At 44.8% G+C, this 17,953-nt stretch overlaps 1 protein-coding gene across 2 annotated transcripts in view; it reads right to left on the reverse strand.

Annotated features, from left to right (window-relative positions):
- The window catches only part of LOC139408322 (mitogen-activated protein kinase kinase kinase 1, E3 ubiquitin protein ligase), a 55,625-nt gene extending 52,453 nt beyond the window's left edge, over positions 1 to 3,172 (reverse strand). For both annotated transcript variants that reach the window (XM_071152070.1, XM_071152069.1), the window contains exon 1: positions 2,673 to 3,172. In XM_071152070.1, the coding sequence (XP_071008171.1) occupies positions 2,673 to 3,166 (494 nt within the window). In that variant the 5' untranslated portion in view covers positions 3,167 to 3,172. The remainder of the gene's footprint in view (positions 1 to 2,672) is intronic.
- Between the last annotated feature and the right edge of the window lie 14,781 nt (positions 3,173 to 17,953).

Raw genomic sequence — 17,953 nt, forward strand, 5'->3', positions numbered from 1 at the left:
AACACCTTTGGGATGAATTGGAACACTGACTGTGAGCCAGGCCTAATCACCCAACATCAGTGCCCAAACTCACGAATGCTCTTGTGGCTGAAAGGAAGCAAGTCCCCACAGCAATGTTCCAACATCTAGTGGAAAGCCTTCCCAGAGGAGTGGAGGCTGTTATAACAGCAATGGGGAACCAACTCCATATTAATGCCCATGATTTCGTAATGAGATGTTCGATGAGCAGATGTCCACACACTTTTGGTCATGTAGTGCATATCTATGCAAACTCTGACAAACCCATGACTAAGATATTTCCCTCAACTTCTTCAGCTTTTAAGTGTAATAAAATATCTGATATGGGATTGTGTTTACTGCTATGCTTTCTGTAATGCAAGTCCCTGCAAGCTATTGACACAATGATGCCTCACTAAATAAAACATGCCAATTATGGGTTTGGCTTATGATGTCTTGCTCTACTAAATGAAAAAAAGGGTATAATATATACTTAACATTCATTATTGTCTCTATATTTCATTGGCCCAAGGATCAGTAGAGAGAAGACTAAAGTTCAACCGGGAAACTATTGTGTGCAGAAAAGGGCTTGGGCCTCTGAGGTCCAACAGTGGAGTTGAGTTTGTTGGAATTTTACCTTTGTGCGGTGAGGGGATACTGATGGTTTGCCTTAGCCCATTATCCCGGACAAGAAACACCACAATGGGATCCAGCTCTCTTTCCATCCATTTCTTTAGCTTTCAACGTCCTATTCATCTTTCATTATCTGTACCGTTCCAAAAGCCAATGTCTCATGTTGCAACAAATTCTCATCTCACAATCTTTCCTTTCTAAAAAGCTGTCATTCATCCCGGGCTGATCTTTGCATTATATGGCTGTGTTGAGAAAGGAAGCCCAAGTCTGATATATTTTTTTCACTAATAGGTCTTTTGACCAATCAGTTCAGCTCTGAAAAAGAGCTGATGTGAAAAGATCTGAAAATATCAGAATTGGGCTGCCTGTTAATACGCCTATGTCACTCATTAACCCTTAAGAGTCTATTGATGCACCCGTGCAGCAATCTATTTAACATAATACAAAAATCTCCATCAAAATCTGCTAGTTTTAACAGCGCTGTTTGTCAGACCAGGGGACATCACGAAAAATGTCTAACATCTGAATGGTTTGGCCTACTAACTATGACCACCACAATGGTGTCCTCCATTCTGCTGTACAATCCCCACAGGACTTGTCTGAAGTTGGTACCGCCAATATGTGATCTTCTGTCTGTAGCGTCCAAACTAATATGACTCCACTATGGAAAGGGAAGACTCTCACGAACACGATGGTGGTAAAAATGAGTGTCCAAAAAACAAAAATAATTGCTGAGCTTTCTTATATCTCCTAGACATAGGACAGACACTTCAAATCCTTATGAGTGTCTTGTTTTGCCATTTATGAATGTGTTATTCAATTCATTTCTATGGGCTATAGCAATAAAGGCCAAATTCAATATTTTATCAAAAGCATTTTAAATATTTTGTTTGACACTTACAGGGGTCCTAAAATTATAAATCAAATAGCTAAATGAGCCATGGTATGACCATCTTAAAACAATTCCATGTTAGTTTAGGAGAATACCCACCCCACCATGAACCAGGTAGCCTAGCGGTTAGAAGGTTGGTGGATCGAATCCCTGAGCTGACAAGGTAAAAATCTGTTGTTCTGCCCCTGAACAAGGCAGTTAACCCACTGTTTCCCGGTAGACCGTCATTGTGAATAAGAATTTGTTCTTAACTGACTTGCCTAGTTAAATAAAGGTTAAATAAAAATAATGGACACTAAGATGTTGATTGTTAAACACTACTCACAAAAGGAAATGTATAGAAGTTGGCTGATTTTTAATAGCAACCGTCACAGAACTGTGTGTGATCACAGTACACAGGACAAATTCATTTGAATTGAAGAACATTGCATAAAGGATGTTCTATAAATGGAAAAACAGCAGAACGGGATACCTGCTTAAAGCACTTGACCTACTGTAAAGGTTGTCACACAGAATTTCTTTCACAATTAACTTTTTAATAATAAACAATTCCGTTAAAACATTAGCTATGTTTTTCTGTGTGTACCGTGATGACATTGAAATGTCTTACTCTCAGAAAACCTATTGGTAGTGCAACCTAGTGCTGCTGACCGTGGCACATCTGTAAATAGACACTTTAGCCTCTACTTCCAAAATACACATAGCCTACACAAATGGTCCTTCTACATGAGAGCTTGTAAGTAAGCATTTCACGGTAAGGTCTACTACACCTGTTGTATTCGGAGCATGTGACAATTACAATTTGATACCAGTTGGACAATTACCGACCTTGAATTCTCTTGTCTTTGATATTTTGACATATGCTTTTGAAAAAGCCTACATAAAAGACCCAGAACCATTATTAACTAATTATTTATAAACCAATAAAAACGTTTTGTCATAAAAGCAATGCTTACAGTAAACACGCACTTGCATTTCATAAATCGCTATTGCAAGTTTCAAAAACTGATAGAAACGTGCGCCAAGATGAGGAAATCTCACAAATTAATATAGAACTCTGCAACTGACAGAATCCAACCAACAAGATAAAAAGTATAACGATTATCAAACAATCCATGCAGTGAGAGTCAATCTTGTATGTACAGCTTACCTATTTTGTGTAGTATTAACTTCTATTGAAGTTACGGTTGCACCATTATCCGGACTGAGATGGTCGCTGCTGTTTTTGAAAGAAGTTTTCAACAATTCCTGAGCGGCTGTAGACAAACTATTAGTCGTTTTATCCGAGAGAGGGTGATCAGTTAGTGAGTTGCTCTGCTGAATGTGGGGTGTTTTCTGTAATAAAGTAGCCTGGACCGCACCAGGCGAGGAAATGGACAAGAAGTGAAGCTGCGCGGATATCGGAGCCGTCCCAGTCTCAGGAGATAGGAGCAGCGACTCAGGTTTATCCAGATCCACACTTCGGACTTTGCGTAGATCTTTACGTCTCCATTGTGAGTTTTCCCCTGTACTACTCTTCGCCTTACCGTGACTGCTTGGAAGACTAGGGGTGCTTGAATTTCCTTGAAGACAGCTTTCAACGTTTGTGCTGTTATTCGACTCGTATATTCCCGACGACGAGGTCCGGCTCCCCGCCGTCGCCATTTTCAGTCCCGGAGTTTATCACTTATTAGGTTCTATGAAGAGGGAGTGGAGGGCATTGGGGGATGGTCGGGAGGGAGGAGCGAGAGAACCGTGGTGTTTACATTCGACCGTAAAAGGCGCTTCAGTTGGCGTATTTTGCGCAACTTTACGCAAATTCCAAATCTCTCAAAATAAGATTGACAATAAATGATACGTGACTCCTGTTTCAGGCAGCATGTGATACCACCTCAAAACGCTTAAAATGATGAATCGAAATAAAGTTATTAGTTTTATTTTAGATGTATTTAAAAAAACTGCAGAGAAAGTTAAACCATACCTAACTACAAACCATTGGTAGCTGAAAACACACACAGGGAACACTCAGGTTAAAATACATGAAACACAACACAAAACTGACACAAGAATGCTGCATTTACACAGGCAACTCAATTCTGAGCGTTTTTGCACTAATTGCAAAAATTATGCAAAATATCAGAATTGTGCTGCCTGTTTAAACAACACAGCTCTATTTAAAATGAGCTATTTGGCGCAGTAACAACACATGTCTATTGGCCACCAATAATCTCAACCAATAGAAAACAAGAAACACTTAATGAACACGTGCTTGTAAAGGTTGTAAACGGATGGGAAATTAGGCCTACTAACTGGAAGTTTCAAAACAAATATAAGTCTACATTGAATACATAAATACTTTGAATAAAGATGGATAGGATTCTTATTGTTGTTATATGGTAAGGCCTACATAAATGAAAAAAAAACAGAACGTATAACTAGTAAAATAATTACTTGTCTTTTGAATACATTAGTATTCTGTTCTGATATTTACTTATCAGTATAAACTGCAGAGATTGTCCCAAAGTACTAGGGACGTCTCTGGCCATGACCAACCAGTTCAGTGTGTTCCTCTTTTTCTAGGGCAATCATTGGTCTGGGCAGAGTGTCAGCTTTGTGAACCTGCAAATTGCATGTCCCCCTGAATCTATCTTTTGTTATTCAAGTTATATAATGGCACAATTGAGTTTAAGATCCTAACAGCAAATAACTATTGGGCTTGAAGGCTTCAACACAGACCAACATCATGTGAAGTACATTCTTATTTGGAAATACAGTATTTTTCCCTACACTGTATTCATGTCATGTACATTGTTGAAAATATCAGCCCTCAAATGAAACCGTTGATATGGTTTTCCTCTTGATATAAAGGGATTGTTCTTCTTGATTCAGAGTACATTACATGTAGGTTACACCAAATGATTTTATGTATGACTAGTATGTGCTATTATGACCTGTAGTGCATGGTATTCAGGGATTGGTGTCAAATACATCACATAGATGAGTACTCCTTATTCAGTGTTCTGTTGTAAAAAATTCTGTATAAAATTCCCCCCCAAAACATTATCTCCACAAACATGAAAGTCAATGCCGAGCTATCTTGATATAACAATCAGAAACTCTTGAATATGGACCATTTCAGACTGTGATTTTGAGCGTGCAAACTCAGCAAAAAAAAAGTTTGTTTTCCCTGAAACCGGTAGTTGGGCAAGCAGGTTATTTTCTTTCTAAAAAACAGAGAGCAGAGTGAATCTTTGAGCCCTGGGGAGAAAACAATTTCCTGTCAATGTGGATTCAATCCATCACCAAGCGCTATTCATAGCCACTCAGACTTCCTGTAGCTTCTACACGTCCTGCTCACGTGGGCCTGAACACATGAAACATGCCCACACACCTCCTCACTCATGGTAATTTATACCAGGGTTGCTTTGGTCATTGAGGCTTACAAAGGTGTCATCGTTTGATCATTGACAGGGTAGAATCAAATGAAACGTTATTTGTCACATGCTTTGTAAACAACAGGTGTTGACTAACAATGAAATGCTTACTGACGGGTCCTTTTCCAGCAATGCAGAGTTAAAGAGAAAACATATAAAATATAAATAGTCACATGAGGAATAAATACACAATAAATAATGAATAACAATAACGAGTAAAAGTAACATGGCTATATACAGGGAGTACCGGTACTGTGTCGATGTGCAGGGGTACGAGGTCATTGAGGTAGCTATCTACATGTAGGTAGGGGTAAAGTGACTAGGCAACAGGATAGACAATAGACTGAGCTGTGGCAGCAGTGTATGTGGTGAGTGTGAAAGTGTGTGTGTGTGTGTGTGTGTGTGTGTGTGAGCATGTTATGTGTGTGGGTACCAGTCTATGTGTAAGCGGTAGCAGTCTTATGGCTTGGGGTGTATCTTTTCAGGGTCCTGTTGGTTCCAGACCTGGTGCACTGGTACCGCTTGCTGTGCGGTAGCAGTGAGAACAGTCTAGGCGTTGTCATGCCTTTTTCACAACTGTGTGGACCATGTTAATACCTTAGAATTAATGATGTGAGTGCTACGGGGCGATATTAATTTAGGCAGGTTACCTTGATGCATTTGTGTTCATTTACCTTTATTTTAATTTATTCAACGGGTGCTTCAACTTCTTAAGAACTTTATACAGTGAACATACTAAATAAACATGACAATGTAACTTATATGTTTATGAGAGACATAATAATGAATTTCGTAATATCAATGTTTAGGTCACTATAATGATATCTGCCGCTGTGGCTCTGCAGTCTTCAGTCCGGGTGTCTTCAGCTGACACCTTGCCAGGGGTCAATAGGACTCCTGCTCCTCCCCTGGGGGTCTTAAAAGCCTTCACCATTGAGGTACTACTGTTGCCTGTTCCTAGGCAGAGGGGGCAGCCGTCACCGGATCCACCACCGCATCTTGTTGGCTCCCCTCATCCAGTGCTGCTTCACAGCCTGCACTGGCCTCCACAGTATCATTCGCCTTAATCTGGTGACCTCAAGCACCTTTTGTGACGGGGCGGCCAGGTAAACCAAAAGACAGGCCTTCTGTTCTACATTTCTTCCTATCTGGATGACCACATGTATTCACGTCATTCCTCTCAGTGACTGTCTACCCTTGCTGCCCTTTGTTGTTGATTTCAAAGCACACTGTGTGGTCAGAAACGTGCTTTCCCCATCCTGATGAGCACTTCCTGTCACGGCCGCTGCTGGAAGAAGACCAAGGTGCAGCGTGGTGAGCGTACATTTTCCTTTTTACTTCAAAATGTCGTCAACAAAACAACAAAAAACAACAGTGAAGCTTACAGGGCATTAGTGCCACAAACAAAGTTAACTACCCACAACGAAAGGAGGGAAAAAGGGCTACCTAAGTATGGTTCCCAATCAGAGACAATGATAGACAGCTGTCCCTGATTGAGAACCATACCCAGTCAAAACATAGAAACACAAAATCATAGAAAACAAAACATAGAATGCCCAACCCATATCACACCCTGACCAAACCAAATAGAGACATAAAAAGGCTCTCTAAGGTCAGGGCGTGACAGTAACCCCCTCCTCCCCCAAAGGTGCGGACTCCGGCCGCAAAACCTGAACCTATAGGGGAGGGTCTGGGTGGGCATCTATCCGCGGTGGCGGCTCAGGTGCGGGACGCAGACCCCGCTCCACCACTGGCTCACCGCACTTTGGTGGCACCTCTGCTGCGGGGACCCTCGTTGCGGGCCCCGGATGGGGCACCCTCGCTGCGGGCCCCGGACTGGGCACCCTCGCTGGAGGCTCCAGACTGGAGGCCGTCGCTGGAGGCTCCAGACTGGAAGCCGTCGTTGGAGGCTTCGTGCCATGACACCTCACTGGAGGCTTCGTGCCCTGGATCATCACCGGAGGCTTCTTGCCATGGATCATCACTGGAGGCTTCTTGCCATGGATCATCACTGGAGGCTTCTTGCCATGGATCATCACTGGAGGCTTCGTGCCATGGATCATCACTGGAGGCTTCGTGCCATGGATCATCACTGGAGGCTTCGTGCCATGGATCATCACTGGAGGCTTCGTGCCATGGATCATCACTGGAGGCTTCGTGCCATGGATCATCACTGGAGGCTTCGTGCCATGGATCATCACTGGAGGCTTAGTGCCATGGATCATCACTGGAGGCTTCTTGCCATGGATCATCACTGGAGGCTTCGTGCCATGGATCATCACTGGAGGCTTCTACCTGGGTGCAGGCACAGGACTCACCAGGCTGGAGAGACACACAGGAGAACTGGTGCGTGGGGCAGGCATCGGATACACTGGGCCGTGAAGGCTCACTGGCAGTTTCGAGCGCAGAGCTGGCACAACCTGTTCTGGCTGGATGCCCACTTCCAAATGCGGGACGTTGGCACAGAGCACACCGGCCTGTGAATGCTCACTCGAGAAACCGTGCGCATCACCCCATAACACAGTGCCTGACCCGTCACATGCTCCCCACGGTAAGCACAGGGAGTTGGCTCAGGTCTAACCTCCGACTATGCCAATCTCCCTGTGTGCCACCCCCCCAAAAAAATTGGGGGGCTGCCTCTCGTGCCTGCTTCGCTGACTTGCCTCCTCATATCGCCGCCGCTCCGCCTTAGCTGCCCCCATCTCCTCCCTCGGACGGCGATACTCCCCGGCCTACGTCCAGGGTCCCTTTCCATCCAGGATCTCCTCCCATGTCCAGGAGTCCTCTTTACCACGCTGCTTGGTCCTTTGGTGGTGGATAGTTCTGTCACGGCCGTTGCTGAAAGAAGACCAAGGTGCAGCGTGGTGAGCGTACATTTTCCTTTTTATTTCAAAATGTCGGCAACAAAACAACAAACAAAAAAACAACCGTGACGCTTACAGGGTATTAGTGCCACAAACAAAGTTAACTACCCACAACGAAAGGAGGGAAAAAGGGCTACCTAATTATGGTTCCCAATCAGAGACAACTGCCTGGCCGGTTCCCCTCTTTCCACTGGGATTCTCTGCCTCTAACCCTATTACAGGGGCTGAGTCACTGGCTTACTAGGGCTCTTTAATACCATCCCTAGGAGGGGTGCGTCACTTGAGTGGGTTGAGTCACTGATGTGATCTTCCTGTCTGGGTTGGCGCCCCCCCTTGGGTTGTGCCGTGGCGGAGATCTTTGTGGGCTATACTCGGCCTTGTCTCAGGATGGTAAGTTGGTGGTTGAAGATATACCTCTAATGGTGTGGAGGCTGTGCTTTGGCAAAGTGGGTGGGGTTATATCCTTCCTGTTTGGCCCTGTCCCATCATCGGATGGGGCCACAGTGTCTCCTGACCCCTCCTGTCTCAGCCTCCAGTATTTATGCTGCAGTAGTTTATGTGTCTGGGGGCTAGGGTCAGTTTGTTATATCTGGAGTACTTCTCCTGTCCTATCCGGTGTCCTGTGTGAATTTAAGTATGCTCTCTCTAATTCTCTCTTTCTCTCGGAGGACCTGAGCCCTCAGACCATGCCTCAGGACTACCTGACATGATGACTCCTTGCTGTCCCCAGTCCACCTGGCCGTGCTGCTGCTCCAGTTTCAACTGTTCTGCCTGTGATTATTATTATTTGACCATGCTGGTCATTTATGAACATTTGAACATCTTGGCCATGTTCTGTTATAATCTCCACCCGGCACAGCCAGAAGAGGCCTGGCCACCCCACATAGCCTGGTTCCTCTCTAGGTTTCTTCCTAGGTTTTGGCCTTTCTAGGGAGCCACCGTGCTTCTACACCTGCATTGCTTGCTGTTTAGGGTTTTAGGCTGGGTTTCTGTACAGCACTTTGAGATATCAGCTGATGTACGAAGGGTTATATAGATACATTTGATTTGATTTGATTTGATTTAGACAGCTGTCCCTGATTGAGAACCATACCCGGCCAAAACATAGAAATACAAAATCATAGAAAACAAAACATAGAATGCCCAGCCCAAATAACACCCTGACCAAACCAAATAGATACATAAAAAGGCTCTCTAAGGTCAGGGCGTGACACTTCCACAGTTTTCCCTCCTGCTGAACTTTTCCTCCTGTGGACTGAATCCCTGTATGTCTCATGTTTAATTGTGCGTGCATCTAAACGTAAGTGCTTTGAGACCTCTGTCATGTTAAGTGGAGCTAAGTTTTGTGGCTTATTTTATAGCTTTGCGCTCCGACTAGCGTTAGCAGTACCGTTAGCATTTTGCATTGGAATGCATGAGCATTTTAGAATGACTGTTAGCGATTACCATATTCTAAGCATTGCTCATTTATGGTGCTAGGCTGTTTTCTATTCTATATATATATATATATATATATATATATATATATATATATATATATATATATATATATATATCACTCATACTCATTGTAATTATATTATGTATACATTTTAACATTACTGTAATGTTTATTTGAGCACATTTGCCTGAGTTTCAGGTTTAGAAGTCCAGTAGGCTGTTCAGTCTATTGCCATGTGTCACACCCTGATCTGTTTCGCCTGTCCTTGTGCTTGTCTCCACCCCCCTCCAGCTGTCACCCATTATCTCCATTATCCCCTGAGTACTTATACCTGTGTTCTCTGTTTGTCTGTTGCCAGTTGGTTTTGTTTTGTCAAGCCTACCAGCGCTTTTCCCTCTGTTCCTGTCTATTGATTCTTCCTGTTTTTCTCAGTTCTGACCGCCCTGACCCGGAGCCTGCCTGCCTGACGTCCTGTACCTTTGCCCCACTACTCTGGATTACCAACCTCTGTCTGACCTGAGTCTGCCTGTCGTCTTGTACCTTTGCCCCACTACTCTGGATTATTGACCCCTGCCTGCCTTGACCTGTCATTTGCCTGCCCCTGTTGCTGTAATATGCATTGTTACTTCAAAACAGTCTGCTTTTGGGTCTTACCTGAAACATGATACCATGTGACTAGGCCTTTTACATACCTGCTGTAGTATATAGCCCTTGCTGTTATATATTTACCTGTGCTAGTTTATACAGCCATGTCATTCATAATATAGCAGTGCTATAGTTTTCTTTCTCCTCTTTCCTTTCAGAACCATAGTTAATGTCAGTTCTCACTGGGCATGACTCTCAGTTATCTGAACCGTGAGTGGTCAGATGTGTGTGATGTGTGAATGTGGACATCTTCTTCCATTAAACTCCACCTAATCTGGACAACCGCCTCATCCTTCTTCTGAGCAGACATTCTGTAGTGGTTGCTACCAGCCTTTAGCCAGCACCTAAGGTTTCTTATTACATTCATGGTCCTTCGATTCTCTACAACCCTAACCCTATTTTTCACCAGCACCTAATTAAGGATGTGCGTATGACCGCTAACTTTTCTATAGATGTAATTTTGATGTTTACCATTATATTGTCAGATTTGATTTAAAGAATAACTGTAAAACTGTACCCTCAGACAATTACTAACAACAACCCTCAAATGACAAAGGCTTTTCTAGTCTGAAGTACAAACTCAAGAAAAAGTATCTTAAGGCTACGCTCATTTTAGAGCAATATCGGATCCTATGGTTCTAATGACGAATTTACCCTTAAACTGCTTTTGAGAAACCGAGCCCTGGACATTTGTAAAACCTGTGAAATACCTCACAATTACCTTTCTCACTACGGTTGGGTATTAATACCATACCCAACCGTGGTGAGAAAGGTAATTGTGAGGTATTTCACAGGTTTTACAAATGTCCAGGGCTCGGTTTCTCAAAAGCAGTTTAAGGGTAAATTCGTCATTAGAACCATAGGATCCGATATGGCTCTAAAATGAGCGTAGCCTTAAGATACTTTTGGGAAACCAGGCCCTGGAATGTAACAACTCACTAAACACACAGCATAAAGCAGAAATCTGTGTTGTTGTTTTTTTTGACAAGTTGATGTAGCCTCCCGCTTCAGAACATTTTCATCCTACTGGATAAGGACCAAGCTACAGGTACAGTACAATGTTGGTTCAGTTAGGGGAGAACCAGATTAAACACTAACTTGGCATCCTTTAGCGACAAATTACTTGTATTAAAAAAAGACTGGGCCACAGCGACCGTGGTCACCCTCACTGTCATTCTTCCTCAGCCAGTGGTTCACAAAAGGTACAAATGCAACAGGTTTTGTCTATTAGTTTGCCACACCATATCACCAACCACACACCACTGTATCTTCTTCAGTCCCACGGTTGCTGCTTCAATCTGGGACCAAATACTTTGGGGTGTAGTCAAGCCAAAGGTTTCCAAGCGCAAACAAGACGGGTTAGTTCATTAGGGCACGCAACAGAAAATGGATGGCGCCTGAGGAGATGGCTGCTGTTTTACAGGCTCCCAACCAGTTGTGTGCTATTGTGTGTGTTTTTTTTTTGCGTTATTTGTAACTTATTTTCTACATAATATTTCTGCCACTGTCTCTTATGACCGAAAAGAGCTTCTGGAAATCAGGACATCGATAACTCACCTCGTACTGGACAAATAATGTTTCTTTAGCGAGTCGGACGCGAAGGATTTACTTCAGACATCCGACAAGGCCCAAATCCCGTCATTCGCATGAGAAAGAGACGGAGACATAGGGGACGTAGGTCGGGGTGCGTTGTAAGGATCAGACTGCCTCAACCATCAGTCCTATTAGCCAACGTACAATCATTGGATAAGAAAATAGACAAGTTACGATCACGAATATCCTACCAACGGGACATTAAAAATTGTAATATCTTATGCTTCAACAAGTCGTGGCTGATCGACGACATGGATAACATACAGCTGGCGGATTTTATGCTGCATCGGCAAGATAGAACAGCGGGTAAGACAAGGGGTAGTGGTCTGTGTATATTTCTAAACAACAGCTGGTGCATGAAATCTAATATTAAGGAAGTCTCAAGGTTTTGCTCACCTGAGGTAGAGTATCTCATGATAAGCTGTAGACCACACTATTTATCAAGAGAGTTTTTGTCTATATTTTTCGTAGCTGTCTATTTACCAACACAAACCGATGCTGGTACTAAGACCGCAGTCAATAAGATATATAAGGCCATAAGCAAACAGGAAAACACTCATCCAGAGGTGGCGCTCCTAGTGGCTGGGGATATTACTGCGGGGAAACTTAAATCCGTTTTACCTCAGTTCTACCAGCATGTTAAATGTGCAACCAGAGGATAAAACCTCTAGACCACTTTTACTCCACACACAGAGACGCGTACAAAGCTCTCCCTCGCCCTCCATCTGGCAAATCTGACCATAATTCTATCCTCCTGATTCCTGCTTACAAGCAAAAGTGGTCAGTTGAAGTAGTGGTCAGATGAAGCAGATGCTAAGCTACAGGAAGGACTGTTTTGCTAGCACAGACTGGAATATGTTCCGGGATACTTCTGAGGGCATTGAGGATTACACCACATCAGCCACTGGCTTCATCAATAAGTGCATCGACGATGTCGTCCCCACAGTGACTGTACGTACATACCCCAACCAGAAGCCATGGATTACAGGTAACATCCACACTGAGCTAAAGAGTACAGCTGCCGCTTTCAAGGAGCGGGACTCTAACCCGGGCGCTTATAAGAAATCCCACTATGCCCTCCGACGAACCATCAAACAGGCAAAGCGTCAATACAGGACTCAGACTGAATCGTTCTACACCGGCTCCGACGCTCGTCGGATATGGCAGGGCTTGCAAACTATTACAGACGACAAAGGGAAGCAAAGCCACAAGCTGCCCAATGACACAAGCCTATCAGACAAGCTAAATTACTTCTATGCTCGCTTCGAGACAAGCAACACTGAAGCATGCATGAGAGCATCAGCTGTTCCGGATGACTGTGTGATCACGCATCTCCCTAGCCGATGTGAGTAAGACCTTTAAACAGGTCAACATTCACAAGGCCGCAGGGCCAGACGGATTACCAGGACATGTACTCCGAGCATGCGCTGACCAACTGGCAGGTGTCTTCACTGACATTCTCAACATGTCCCTGATTGAGTCTGTAATACCAACATGTTTTAAGCAGACCACCATAGTCCCTGTGCCCAAGAACACTAAGGTAACCTGCTTAAATTACTACCGACCCGTAGCACTAACGTCTGTAGCCATGAAGTGCTTTGAAAGGCTGGTCATGGCTCACATCAACACCATTATCCCAGAAACCCTAGACCCACTCCAATTTGCATACAACCCCAATAGATCCACAGATGATGCAATCTCTAATGCACACCACACTGCCCTTTCCCAGCTACGTGAGAATGCTATTCACTGACTACAGGTCAGCATTCATCACTAAGCTAAGGACCCTGGGACTAAACACCTACCTCTGCAACTGGATACTGGACTTCCCGATGGGCCACCCCCATGTGGTGATGGTAGGTAACAATACATCTGCTACCCTGATCCTCAACACAGGGCCTCTCAGGGGTGCATGCTCAGTCCCCTCCTGTACTCCCTGTTCACCCATGACTGCATGGCCAGGCACGACTCCAACACCATCATTAAGTTTGCAGACGACACAGCAGTGGTAGGCCTGATCACCGACAACGATGAGACAGCATATAGGGAGGAGGTCAGAGACCTGGCCGTGTGGTGCCTGGATAACAACCTCTCCCTCAACATGATCAAGACAAAGGAGATCATTATGGACTACAGGAAAAGGAGGACCGAGCATGCCCCCATTCTCATCGACGAGGCTGTAGTGGAGCAGGTTGAGAGCTTCAAGTTCCTTGTTGTCCACATCACCAACACACTATCATGGTCCAAACACACTAAGACAGTCGTGAAGAGAGCACGACAAAACCTATTCCCCCTCAGGAGACTGAAAAGATTTGTCATGGGTCATCAGATCCTCAAAAAGTTCTAAAGCTGCACCATCGAGAGCATCACTGCCTAGAATGGCAACTGCTCGGCCTCCGACTGCAAGGCACTACAGAGGGTAGTGCGTATGGCCCAGTACTTAACTGGGGCTAAGCTTCCTGCCAGTACCTCTATACCAGGCGGTGTCAGAGGAAGGCCCTAAAAATTGTCAAAGACCTCATCCACCCTAGTCATAGACTGTTTTCTCTACTACCGCATGGCAAGCGGTACTGGAGCACCAAGTCTAGGTCCAAAAGGCTTCTTAACAGCTTCTACCCCCAAGCCATAAGACTCCTGAACAGCTAATCAAATGGCCATCCGCCCAGGCCCCTCTTTTACGCTGCTGCAACTCTTTGTTTATTATCTACGCATGGTCACTTTAACTCTACCTACATGTACATGTCACCTCAATTTCCTCGACTAACCAGTGCCCCCACACATTGACTCTGTATCGGTACCCCCTGTATATAGTCTCCACATTGACTCTGTATCGGTACCCCCTGTATATAGCCAGCACATTGACTCTGTATCAGTACCTCCTGTATATAGTCTCCACATTGACTCTGTATCGGTACCCCCTGTATATAGTCTCCACATTGACTCTGTATCGGTACCCCCTGTATATAGTCTCCACATTGACTCTGTACCAGTACCCCCTGTATATAGTCTCCACATTGACTCTGTACCGGTACCCCCTGTATATAGCCTCCACATTGACTCTGTATCGGTACCCCCTGTATATAGCCTCCACATTGACTCTGTGCCGGTACCCCCTGTATATAGCCTCCACATTGACTCTGTACCGGTACCCCCTGTATATAGCCTCGCTACTGTTATTTTACTGCTCCTCTTTAATTAATGATTATTTTTTACTTAACACTTATTTTTCTAAAAACTGCAAGGGCTTGTAAGTAAGCATTTCACTTTAAGGTCTACACCTGTTGTATTCGGCCCATGTGATAAATGAGATTTGATCAAATTTGATTTGCAGTGGAACACAGACATTGCAAATCCAGGCGGTCCTTGTCTATTTTAGTCCACTTTCTTCCGTTTGGTGACTAATGAACGCGACCACATTGTCCTGAGGTGGGGCAAAACCCCACTACTACCACATAGCTGGCATACAGTCGGAACGTTTGTGGGACTGTTTATGAGATCCTGCATTCTCTACCTTCCTTTGTCAGGTTTGTTTCCTGTAACAAATATACCATCAAACATTAAAGTTTAGGAACATGTTCATAAAAGGTCAATTGCACAACTGTCAAGTGACATTTGTGTTTACACTACACACAGTATGACTGAACGAATTTAGACCAATCAAGATTCAACGCAGATAATAATTTATTTAAAGGGATAGTTCACCCAAATTTCAAAATACATTTTGAATGTTTCCTTAGCTTGAACACAGTCTATGGAAAAATAGAGATTGCAATCTCCACACTTTGAGTTTGTTTATCTATTATCTAAGCTGTCACCAACTCAAAATATTTGTATTTTCTAGCCGAAAACCAATGAAAATCAATGTAGGTCTGTCTACTCCCAGCCTGAAATGTAAAGAATGCTGCAGCTACTTTGGCGTACATTGTTTTTTTGGTGGGAAAATGCTATTAGCGCAGTAGCTATATACATTTTGCAGACATTGTGTCACGCATTGTACATCATCAGAAAATTCTTTATAGCTTCATGATACATTTCTCCTCCTTTCTCTGGTGACAAGCCTCAACATTGAGGTTTATTTGGGGTTCAGAAAGTAATTGAAGTTCTATACCGTGCAACAGCCGACACCCCGTCATCGCCCTTCTCTGAGAAACACCAAACCCATGCCAATGTCCCAAAAAATGTTTCACCATTTTCATTGTGTTTAGCAACGGCTTTTCCCTAAAGACATGCCACTCATTCCATGTGATTTGGCATTGATTTCACACCAGTGCGCTGGCCTGACAACCACACAAATGTCTTTAACCTCTGTGTGTCAAATGCACTCAATTTGCGTGATGGCCTCTTGATGAATGCTTTCTGGTCATGTTCAACTATGCACTGATTCCCCATAAAATCCAAATCCCAATTATTCTGTCCCAAGGAACAACTCACGCTGGGCGTATTAAGCTCTTGCATGCGGATGCGGCATCTGTCCGACCGGGTTTGGGACCCCGGCCCAGAATCTGTCAGATTCAGTTGGGGTGGGGAGTGTGGGAATAGCTTTTGTTTGTGGGACCCTAGCCCCCCAATGCCCCACCCACTACTTTTGGAGCCTGGTAGGTGCATACGTTCTTCAAACAGAGGCATTCTGAAGCTCAAGGTTTCATGTCCTCAAGAAAGTGTAATTTCCACCCCGACACTATCCTACTCCACTGCTGTGCAGCTTGATATGAAACCCTTTGGAAAGCTCCAGAATGTGTGTTCACACAGTGGCACTGGTTAGCTGTGTCAATCCTCGAGGGGGAAGCCCGTCAACTAGTCTATGTGTCGGTGTCAGTGACAAATCAAACAGACATTCATCACAACTTCATGTGTGTATAATTGCTAAATGTCATCCGCAATCAAAGGTTATCTTTTGTGAAAAGGATCCCCTGATGTGTGGCAAGAGCTTCGGCTCTCTGTCTCTGCCGAGCTCTCTGCCGAGCTTCCCTCAGCGACTTCAGCGCTCTATCCCTGCCTCTCTCTCTGCCGAGCCTCCCTCGGCCACTTCGGCTCTCTATCCCTGCCTCCCTCTCTGCCGAGCCTCCCTCGGCCACTTCAGCGCTCTATCCCTGCCTCTCTCTCTGCCGAGCCTCCCTCGGCCACTTCGGCTCTCTATCCCTGCCTCCCTCTCTGCCGAGCCTCCCTCGGCCACTTCAGCGCTCTATCCCTGCCTCTCTCTCTGCCGAGCCTCCCTCTGCCACTTCAGCTCTGTATCCCTGCCTCCCTCTCTGCCGAGCCTCCCTCGGCCACTTCAGCGCTCTATCCCTGCCTCTCTCTCTGCCGAGCCTCCCTCGGCCACTTCGGCTCTCTATCCCTGCCTCTCTGTCTCTCTGCCAAGCCCCCCTTGGCCACGCTCCTTTTCAAGGCTAACACTAAGCCCTATGGAGACAGGGCACTCTCTGCATGTTAACGGGATCAAATGATCATATTTCATTGGCTATTTTTTGTCGTCCCTGTAATATGAAATCCCATGCCAAGCCTGGTGTATTATGATCTGGTAATCAAGTTAATGGTGCTAGGAACGCTCTGATCTTCGTCTGGTGTTGGATTGGAGGGCATGGGCCCATATCTATCCAGGAAGTCGGGCTGTGTCCAAAATCACTGGGACCCCCCCCCCCCCCCCCCCCCCCCCCGCTCAAGTCATAACATGGGCCCGTTCTATCCAGGAAGTTTGGCTGTGTCCAAAATCCCTGTGACACCCCCCTCCCCCACACACACACACACATCTCAAGAGGCTACAGGGGCGAGTTCTATCCAGGAAGTCTGGCTGTGTCCAAAAGACACATCGGCTCAAATAGTTTTTGATGTCTTCTAAGTACTTTAGATGCTCTTGATTGAGCTTCCCTGGCGCAATGAAACCAATAGAAGGGTTCCAAAAGTACAAACACCACCCATCAGGTAGGCTCTAGCAAACACTCAAAAGTTTATGAAAGATTTTGAACCCTGATCCAGAGCAGTCCACAGTCTGTCCATGTGTAAGCCTAGTCACATGATCCCCACGTTATGACAACACAAACTTTGCCTGTCTTTAAGGTGTCTTTGCATGTCTTTGTGTGTGTTTGCCTGTCTTTAATGTGTCTTTGCCTGTCTTCAATGTGTCTTTGTGTGTCTTTGCGTGTGTTTGAGGCATCTTTAAATTGTCTTTGCCTATTTCCAAACGTGAACCCCTGTTGGGAAGACTCAGATATCAGATCACATTACTCTCCCTGGCACTTTCACTTCCAGGAAGACTCTTCTGTAGGTCATTGGACACTACCTTTTTCACCCTCTCCAAGCCCCCGCATTTCATCTCAAATGTTAAATGTCTCTGCCTGTCATTGCTTAAGAAGTGACAGCGGCAGATGTGAAGAAAACACTAAATCACACTCAGTACAATTAAGACAATTAAGCAAGGGGGTGTGGTCAATATACTACGGCTAAGGGCTGTTCTTATGCACGAAGCAATGCAGAGTGC

Source organism: Oncorhynchus clarkii, chromosome 5, assembly GCF_045791955.1.
Source record: "Oncorhynchus clarkii lewisi isolate Uvic-CL-2024 chromosome 5, UVic_Ocla_1.0, whole genome shotgun sequence".
NCBI classification, from domain to species: Eukaryota; Metazoa; Chordata; class Actinopteri; order Salmoniformes; family Salmonidae; genus Oncorhynchus; species Oncorhynchus clarkii.